This window comes from Hippocampus zosterae, chromosome 1 (genome assembly GCF_025434085.1).
Source record: "Hippocampus zosterae strain Florida chromosome 1, ASM2543408v3, whole genome shotgun sequence".
Lineage (NCBI taxonomy): Eukaryota > Metazoa > Chordata > Actinopteri > Syngnathiformes > Syngnathidae > Hippocampus > Hippocampus zosterae.
In genome coordinates this window covers 34,112,483-34,122,553 of record NC_067451.1, presented here as the reverse complement: position 1 = coordinate 34,122,553, position 10,071 = coordinate 34,112,483, and the positions used below count along the sequence as shown (strand labels likewise).

At 39.2% G+C, this 10,071-nt stretch overlaps 1 protein-coding gene across 1 annotated transcript; it reads right to left on the bottom strand.

Annotated features, from left to right (window-relative positions):
- Positions 1–662: 662 nt before the first annotated feature.
- Positions 663–7,654, bottom strand: LOC127597448 (polysialoglycoprotein-like). The gene is made up of 12 exons (XM_052060470.1): positions 7,292–7,654; positions 6,179–6,256; positions 5,267–5,344; positions 4,810–4,887; positions 4,363–4,434; positions 3,460–3,537; positions 3,004–3,081; positions 2,548–2,625; positions 2,101–2,172; positions 1,645–1,722; positions 1,189–1,266; positions 663–813 (listed from the first exon to the last, which is right to left on the bottom strand). The coding sequence occupies exons 1-12, from the start codon at positions 7,301–7,303 to the stop codon at positions 760–762; spliced, it is 834 nt and encodes a 277-aa protein (XP_051916430.1). The 5' UTR covers positions 7,304–7,654; the 3' UTR covers positions 663–759.
- Between the last annotated feature and the right edge of the window lie 2,417 nt (positions 7,655–10,071).

Below are 10,071 nucleotides of genomic sequence, written 5' to 3'. Positions count from 1 at the left end.
CTAATAAGCCTATCTTTTGTGAGAAGTTTGTATATCGTACGTACGTTTATATACAGCAGGGGTGTCCAAGGTCGGTCCTCAAGGGCCGCTGTCTTTTTGTTTTCCAGCTCTCCCAGGATGTTCTAATGCTGCATCAGAGCTGACTGATGAACTGATCATCTGAAACAGGTGTGATGCAGCCGGGAGAGCTGGAAAACAGGCACGACAGTGGCCCTCCAGGCCCAGATCGGGACATGCCTGATATACAGTATAATTTACATGTTCATACATCTTCAAGGATTTTCCAAATTGCTCTTGAAGATCATGAAACAACAAACGTGAAACACAGTATTAAACAACAAATATGAAATCCATAATTGACCATCCCACCCTAAATGCACCATTGCTATTGCTTTAGTTAACTTGAACTGAAATGTACCCAGACGTGCTCGCATTTCAATGGACTAGCCATTCATTTCCCTTTTTAATGCAGTTATATCCTGTTGTGGATGTAGTTTTTGATGGACACCCAGCCTCTGTCTTTCAGAGCTGCTGGCTCTGCGTGGAGACAGGACTCACAGCTCGTTTTACCTGAAACTTTATGGCTTGTTATGAAATCAAACATATGTCGCTCAACAGCCTTCACTTCATCATCTGTCCACGTGTGTCTCTTATTCCCACCTGTAAAAGAAGGCATTATTTATTAAAAATGGAAAAATAAAATAATCAAGATATTCCAGGAAATAATGAGAATTCTGAAAATTTGAGAATTTTGAGAATTTATCTCTCATTCCATTCATGGTCTCCAGAGGGTTCAGTCAGGTCACTTGGTGTCTGGAACATAACATTACGGTGTCAAAATATTCAGCATTCTTCATTCTGACCAGTTAAGAAATTAATAAACATTAATTATCATTGAACATTGCTCACGGGAGAGTTTGGGATGAATATACCACACTATAGAAAGTTAACACTGTTCAGTTTTGTGGAACAGCAATATGGGGACATTCGAACACAGGCTCTCCAGAGTTAGGTTAAGACAAAAGTCATGTCACCTGAAACACACTCAGGTTTTTCAGGTCTGAAGAAATATGAGGACATGACGACTGAAATCATGGAGAGTCCATGTTTCTGATTTATAACTTCTCCTGTGTTTGTCAAAGAAAGCTGAAAACTCAAACCTAGTATATCATGATAAGAAGTAGTAACCTGTTGTAAAGATGAAGTGGATCTCTCACTCCATTCTTGGTTTCCAGAGGGTTCAGTCAGGTACCTGTCACTTGATGTCTGCAACATAACAACATTACGGTGTCAAAAGTTTCAGCATTCTTCATTCTGACCAGTTAAGAAATGAATAAACATTATTTCTCATTGAACATTGCTCACAGGAGAGTTTGGGAATAATGTACCACACTATAGTAAGTTAACACTGTTCAGCTCTGAGTAACAGCAATATGGGGACATTCGAACACAGGCTCTCCAGAGTTAGGTTAAGACAAAAGTCATGACACCTGAAACACACTCAGGTTTTTCAGGTCTAAAGAAATATGAGGACATGACGACTGAAATCATGGAGAGTCCATGTTTCTGATTTATAACTTCTCCTGTGTTTGTCAAAGAACATTGAAAATTCAAACCTAGTATATCATGATAAGAAATAGTAACCTGTTGTAAGGATGAAGTGGATCTCTCACTCCATTCTTGGTTTCCAGAGGGTTCAGTCAGGTACCTGTCACTTGATGTCTGCAACATAACAACATTACGGTGTCAAAAGTTTCAGCATTCTTCATTTTGACCAGTTAAGAAATGAATAAATATTAATTATCATTGAACATTGCTCACGGGAGAGTTTGGGATGAATATACCACACGATAGAAAGTTAACACTGTTCAGTTCTGTGGAACAGCAATATGGGGACATTCGAACACAGGCTCTCCAGAGTTAGGTTAAGGCAAAAGTCATGTCACCTGAAACACACTCGGGTTTTTCAGGTCTAAAGAAATATGAGGACATGACGACTGAAATCATGGAGAGTCCATGTTTCTGATTTATAACTTCTCCTGTGTTTGTCAAAGAACATTGAAAATTCAAACCTAGTATATCATGATAAGAAGTAATAACCTGTTGTAAGAATGAAGTGGATCTCTCACTCCATTCATGGTCTCCAGAGGGTTCAGTCAGGTCAGTTGGTGTCTGCAACATAACATTACGGTGTCAACATATTCAGCATTCTTCATTCTGACCAGTTAAGAAATGAATAAACATTAATTATCATTGAACATTGCTCACGGGAGAGTTTGGGATGAATACACCACACTATAGAAAGTTAACACTGTTCAGTTCTGTGGAACAGCAATATGGGGACATTCGAACACAGGCTCTCCAGAGTTAGGTTAAGGCAAAAGTCATGTCACCTGAAACACACTCGGGTTTTTCAGGTCTAAAGAAATATGAGGACATGACGACTGAAATCATGGAGAGTCCATGTTTCTGATTTATAACTTCTCCTGTGTTTGTCAAAGAACATTGAAAATTCAAACCTAGTATATCATGATAAGAAGTAGTAACCTGTTGTAAGGATGAAGTGGATCTCTCACTCCATTCTTGGTTTCCAGAAGGTTCAGTCAGGTACCTGTCACTTGATGTCTGCAACATAACAACATTACGGTGTCAAAGGTTTCAGCATTCTTAATTCTGACCAGTTAAGAAATGAATAAACATTATTTCTCATTGAACATTGCTCACAGGAGAGTTCGGGAATAATGTACCACACTATAGAAAGTTAACACTGTTCAGTTCTGTGGAACAGCAATATGGGGACATTCGAACACAGGCTCTCCAGAGTTAGGTTAAGGCAAAAGTCATGTCACCTGAAACACACTCGCGTTTTTCAGGTCTAAAGAAATATGAGGACATGACGACTGAAATCATGGAGAGTCCATGTTTCTGATTTATAACTTCTCCTGTGTTTGTCAAAGAACATTGAAAATTCAAACCTAGTATATCATGATAAGAAGTAGTAACCTGTTGTAAGGATGAAGTGGATCTCTCACTCCATTCTTGGTTTCCAGAGGGTTCAGTCAGGTACCTGTCACTTGATGTCTGCAACATAACACCATTACGGTGTCAAAAGTTTCAGCATTCTTCATTCTGACCAGTTAAGAAATGAATAAACATTATTTCTCATTGAACATTGCTCACAGGAGAGTTCGGGAATAATGTACCACACTATAGTAAGTTAACACTGTTCAGCTCTGAGTAACAGCAATATGGGGACATTCGAACACAGGCTCTCCAGAGTTAGGTTAAGACAAAAGTCATGACACCTGAAACACACTCAGGTTTTTCAGGTCTAAAGAAATATGAGGACATGACGACTGAAATCATGGAGAGTCCATGTTTCTGATTTATAACTTCTCCTGTGTTTGTCAAAGAACATTGAAAATTCAAACCTAGTATATCATGATAAGAAATAGTAACCTGTTGTAAGGATGAAGTGGATCTCTCACTCCATTCTTGGTTTCCAGAGGGTTCAGTCAGGTACCTGTCACTTGATGTCTGCAACATAACAACATTACGGTGTCAAAAGTTTCAGCATTCTTCATTTTGACCAGTTAAGAAATGAATAAATATTAATTATCATTGAACATTGCTCACGGGAGAGTTTGGGATGAATATACCACACGATAGAAAGTTAACACTGTTCAGTTCTGTGGAACAGCAATATGGGGACATTCGAACACAGGCTCTCCAGAGTTAGGTTAAGGCAAAAGTCATGTCACCTGAAACACACTCGGGTTTTTCAGGTCTAAAGAAATATGAGGACATGACGACTGAAATCATGGAGAGTCCATGTTTCTGATTTATAACTTCTCCTGTGTTTGTCAAAGAACAATGAAAATTCAAACCTAGTATATCATGATAAGAAGTAATAACCTGTTGTAAGAATGAAGTGGATCTCTCACTCCATTCATGGTCTCCAGAGGGTTCAGTCAGGTCAGTTGGTGTCTGCAACATAACATTACGGTGTCAACATATTCAGCATTCTTCATTCTGACCAGTTAAGAAATGAATAAACATTATTTCTCATTGAACATTGCTCACAGGAGAGTTCGGGAATAATGTACCACACTATAGTAAGTTAACACTGTTCAGCTCTGAGTAACAGCAATATGGGGACATTCGAACACAGGCTCTCCAGAGTTAGGTTAAGGCAAAAGTCATGTCACCTGAAACACACTCGGGTTTTTCAGGTCTAAAGAAATATGAGGACATGACGACTGAAATCATGGAGAGTCCATGTTTCTGACTTATAACTTCTCCTGTGTTTGTCAAAGAAAGCTGAAAACTCAAACCTAGTCTATCATGATAAGAAGTAGTAACCTGTTGTAAGAATGAAGTGGATCTCTCACTCCATTCATGGTCTCCAGAGGGTTCAGTCAGGTCAGTTGGTGTCTGCAACATAACATTACGGTGTCAACATATTCAGCATTCTTCATTCTGACCAGTTAAGAAATGAATAAACATTAATTATCATTGAACATTGCTCACGGGAGAGTTTGGGATGAATATACCACACTATAGAAAGTTAACACTGTTCAGTTCTGTGGAACAGCAATATGGGGACATTCGAACACAGGCTCTGCAGAGTTAGGTTAAGGCAAAAGTCATGTCACCTGAAACACACTCGGGTTTTTCAGGTCTAAAGAAATATGAGGACATGACGACTGAAATCATGGAGAGTCCATGTTTCTGATTTATAACTCGTCCTGTGTTTGTCAAAGAACATTGAAAATTCAAACCTAGTCTATCATGATAAGAAGTAGTAACCTGTTGTAAGGATGAAGTGGATCTCTCACTCCATTCTTGGTTTCCAGAGGGTTCAGTCAGGTACCTGTCACTTGATGTCTGCAACATAACAACATTACGGTGTCAAAAGTTTCAGCATTCTTCATTCTGACCAGTTAAGAAAGGAATAAATATTAATTATCATTGAACATTGCTCACGGGAGGGTTTGGGATGAATATACCACACGATAGAAAGTTAACACTGTTCAGTTCTGTGGAACAGCAATATGGGGACATTCGAACACAGGCTCTCCAGAGTTAGGTTAAGACAAAAGTCATGTCACCTGAAACGCACTCAGGTTTTTTCAGGTCTGAAGAAATATGAGGACATGACGACTGAAATCATGGAGAGTCTATGTTTGTGATTTATAACTTCTCCTGTGTTTGTCAAAGAAAGCTGAATACTCAAACCTAGTATATCATGATAAGAAGTAATAACCTGTTGTAAGGATGTAGTGGATCTCTCACTCCATTCTTGGTCTCCAGAGGGTTCAGTCAGGTACCTGTCATTTGGTGTCTGCAACATAACAACATTACGGTGTCAACATATTCAGCATTCTTCATTCTAACCAGTTAAGAAATGAATAAACATTATTTCTCATTGAACATTGCTCACAGGAGAGTTTGGGAATAATGTACCACACTATAGAAAGTTAACACTGTTCAGCTCTGTGGAAGAGCAATATGGGGACATTCAGCCACAGCATCTCCAGAGTTAGGTTAAGACAAAAGTCATGACACCTGAAACACACTCAGGTTTTTCAGGTCTAAAGAAATATGAGGACATGACGACTGAAATCATGGAGAGTCTATGTTTCTGATTTATAACTTCTCCTGTGTTTGTCAAAGAAAGCTGAAAACTGAAACCTAATACATAATGATAAGACGTAGTAACCTGTTTAAGGAAGAAGTGGATCTTCCACTCCTTTCTTGATCTTCAGAAGGTTTCATCAGGATCGGAACACTTAATGTCTGCAACATAGCAACAGTGCAGTGTCAGAAATATTCAAATTTATTCATCCTGATTAGTTAATAAATGAATAAACATTGTTTTTCATTGAACATCGCTCACAGGAGGGTTTGGGATTAATATAAGACACTATAGAAAGTTAACACTGTTCAGCTCTGTGTAAAAGCAATATGGGGACATTCGAAAACAGGCTCTCCAGAATTAGGTCCAGACAAAAATCATGTCACCTGAAACACACTCCGGTTTTTCAGGTCTAAAGAAATATGAGGACATGACGACTGAAATCATGGAGAGTCCATGTTTCTGATTTATAACTTCTCCTGTGTTTGTCAAAGAAAGCTGAAAACTCAAACCTAGTATATCATGATAAGAAGTAGTAACCTGTTGTAAGGATGAAGTGGCTCTCTCACTCCCTTCTTGGTCTCCAGAAGGTTCAGTCAAGATCCCGTCACTTGGTGTCTGCAACATAACACCATTATGGTGTCAAAATATTCAGCGTTCTTCATTCTGACCAGTTAAGAAATCAATAAACATTATTTCTCATTGAACATCTCTCACAGGAGGCTTTGGGATTAATATACCACACTATAGAAAGTTAACACTGTTCGGCTCTGTGGAACATCAATATGGGGACATTCGAACACAGGCTCTCCAGTGTTAGGTCCAGACAAAAGTCATTTCACCTGATCACACTCTGGTTTTTCAGCAACATTACAGTATCAGAAATATTCTAAAAAGTATTCTACAGTAACTGAAGAAGTATGAGGGCATGACTGAAATCATGAAAATCAACATTATAGCAACCATAGAGTGTCAGAAATATGCCGTAGTTACATGACTTTTGAATAAATTAAACTTCATACACAGCACAAGCCGGCTCTTTATGGTAGTTACCACTGTACAGCTCTTATAGCTAACAATTTCAGGACAACAGACATGACTGAGTTCAAATAATAAAGACAACACCCGAAACATACTCTTTCAGACTAAAACAATGTAATGACTGAAAAATAATTCCGGTGACCATTCGTTGTTTTCAACTAAGTAGAGACTTTTGATGGGCAGTACAAATTGCTGATAAAAATGTGGATTTGTCAAACAGCTACCACAGCCTTCTTCAATCAGGTGAAATAAGCATTATGAAGGAAGTTTAAAGGCATCTAATTTTCCTCGACTATTACGGATAGTATGCGTTTTTATGAATTGTGATATTTGGTGAAGCACAATATTTTAACAGAAGCCGAATAATTTCTATTTCTATTTTTTCATTCCAAGATATTCCTAGTTCTACATGGCAATACAATATTCTCAATAATTATTTTTGCTCCAATATGATCAATGGCATAAAAAAACATGCTGTTGTTTATTGTGACATTTTTGGGGTAAATACAATGTACGAATAAAATCTGTCACTGTGACAGGCTTTGGTTGCAGCTCTTGTCATGTGCTTGCGGTATCCATAAGAATTAGATAGCAGGTAGATTGATAGCATACCTTTATAATCATTGATCCACTGGGCTTTCAAACAAGGCTTGTTGACTCCAGATAAAAGGAGCAGCCTCAGATTCAGGGCTCAGTCTGGTTCTTCTTTGTGACATTATCACCACCAGTAAACATCTACAATGGAAAGTGAGAAGAAGTCAGCCAGACAAGTAAGCACAATATTATGGCAGCACTTATTTTGGCTCAAAAAGTACTGAGCCAAAGGAATATTATTTTCTTCCTCAAAAATACAAAAATTCATTTCATCAAACATTTGCTGGTCAGACTAATAGATTCGGGCAAACCATTTGTCAGGCAGATAACAATGTAAAATTAAAATAGAGTAACACAATATTGTCTTGACCAAATGTTCCAACAAAGCTGAATTCTGCTATAATTTCATTGCAAACGTTTGTTTGTTTTTTCATTGAAACGGTGTACAATTGAATCAGCACAAGAATAAACAGTGTAAATACACCGGGCTTAGCGTAAATGCTGGAAGTGCCTGGCCCACTTTCATTAGGCTACCTGTACTAACTAATTTAAATTAACTGCAATCGAATAAAACAAATACTGCACTGAAATAAACATATGGCACCAAAACCAAGTTCCACAGACTGTGCTGTTAAAGATTTAGAAAAGTTTTCCAGAACCTTGCCTGCAGGACATGTCCACATTACTTTTACTGGAAGCTTATTAGCATGCTAACGATCGAGCTAGCTAGCTAGCTGTCGTATTGAATGATATTACCTTTGGTGGGCACTATTAAACACGGTTATATTGAACAACTTCTATGTTACGGTAAGATAAACGAAAAGGAATTGCTTACCCGATGGTCATCCACGCGTGGTCGTGTTTGAGAGTAGGATTGTCTGGCTGCTTCACATGTTGGATTTTGTATGACTGCTAATTGATGTGACTTATCAGGACGAGGGCGGGGAAAATGTGTGAGTCAGTCCGAAAAAGATGACATTTGAGGTCCTGCACAATGACGTCACTGAAAGTGTGTTAAAAGTGTGTTAAGTACCGAAGTTGGCCACTAGTTTTCCAAATGAAAAGTGAGTCGAAATTTAAACACACTTAAACACACAATTTCTGAAAATTGTCCTCTTTCAGGACATCACTTATTTTTGGTGTGGGAGTATCCTCGTGAGCTCTAGAGCAGTGTAGACTGCGTGGAAATATGAGGACGCGAAAAATGTCCTCATTTTTCCACAGGTCCTCATTGTGAAGGTGTGTTATCATAAAATTGTCCCGATATGTCATGAACACAAACGCACACACACACACACACACACACACACACACACACACACACACACACTTAGCTGACGTGAGGGGGCTGCAAGGGGTGGCAATCCTCCCATCAGAGGTAGCTGGAAGCGTGTGTGTTGGGGTGTGTGACTCGCCAACCAAATCACTTCACTTCAAAAGCTGTCACAGTAAAACACCCCCCTCACCAAAATGCTGCCCCTTTGCCTCCGCCCCTTTTCACTGTATCCCCACAACCGCTGTCATCGCCCTGAACAAGATCTCGTGTCAAAGCGGGAAAATTACACAATAACGAGGCCCGCTTGAGATTAGGCTAATGAGAGAATCAAAACACAATTAAATTCTTGTCAACGGCAAAGGTGTCTCTAAATTACCTTTGCTAGTCTTATGCTGATTAAGAGAAGTGTGCCAGTCAGTCAGAAAACTGCCCTCTATAAACGTCCCTGGGGCTTTTTGGACCATGCACACACACATTCACACACACACACACACACGCACACATATACACACACACACACGCACATACACACGCAGGTTCTATACAAATATATATATACACACTTATACACACCGTGCTCAGCGTCTGTGGCGACAATTTGGCTCCTGCTAGAAGTTGACCTCGCAACTCTGAAAATTAAAAAAAAATATTTATCTTTTCTTGTTCTTTTCATGAAAGTACAATTTCCCCAGTGTGGTACAAATAAAGGATATCTTATCAATACAAAATGACATCATTCAAATCCATATGAATGTTTGAATGGTTTTTAATGATTGGAAAGAAGCAGAATATTCTTATTGATGTCAAAAATGCAAGGCTTTAGCTACTCTTAAGGACAGTTCGAATTAATTGGATCAATCTTCCACGTTACTTCCACAAGAGCATTTCACCAACACGGCGTCTGCGCTTGGCTCCTCAACCTGATGTCGCCATGTTAATTAACTGGCAAATGAACACTACAGCATGTCACGATATGGCCGCCTCGCTATTCCCAAACAACCTGCCAACATATGGCACTGAATGTTACATTTCCCCAATCGCCCCTGAGAGGAAAAGAAGGAGGCCGGAAAACAGGGTTCGGGTTGCCTGACGACGGTTTACTGCTGCATCTCATGCTCGCCGTCAATTGATTCTGCCAACATTGTGCGTTATCAGGGTCTGTGGTGCTCTCAGCTGCTCACAAATGAGGACAAGAGTAGAATCTTAATCATGCCCCTTTTTGTCATTTGCTCAAGGACATGTCAGTGGCGTCAGGCAGCAGCTGGCTGCTATGCGCTCATTGAAAGCGAGTCAATATCATTTGCACCCTCAAGTTGGAAGATTACAAGAGCAGTATGGACAAACATACTAATCGATAAATTTGGTTGATAGCGTGGAACTGATTGCTAATTAGCTGCATTAGAGAACAAATTGACTGCAAGCAGCAGTGATGCTCCTGTGTCATCCTGTATCATTGTTCTCCTTTTCCCAGTTAAATGTTAAACAGAAGATTTGTTGATTTGGCTGTTGATATTAAGGAAAT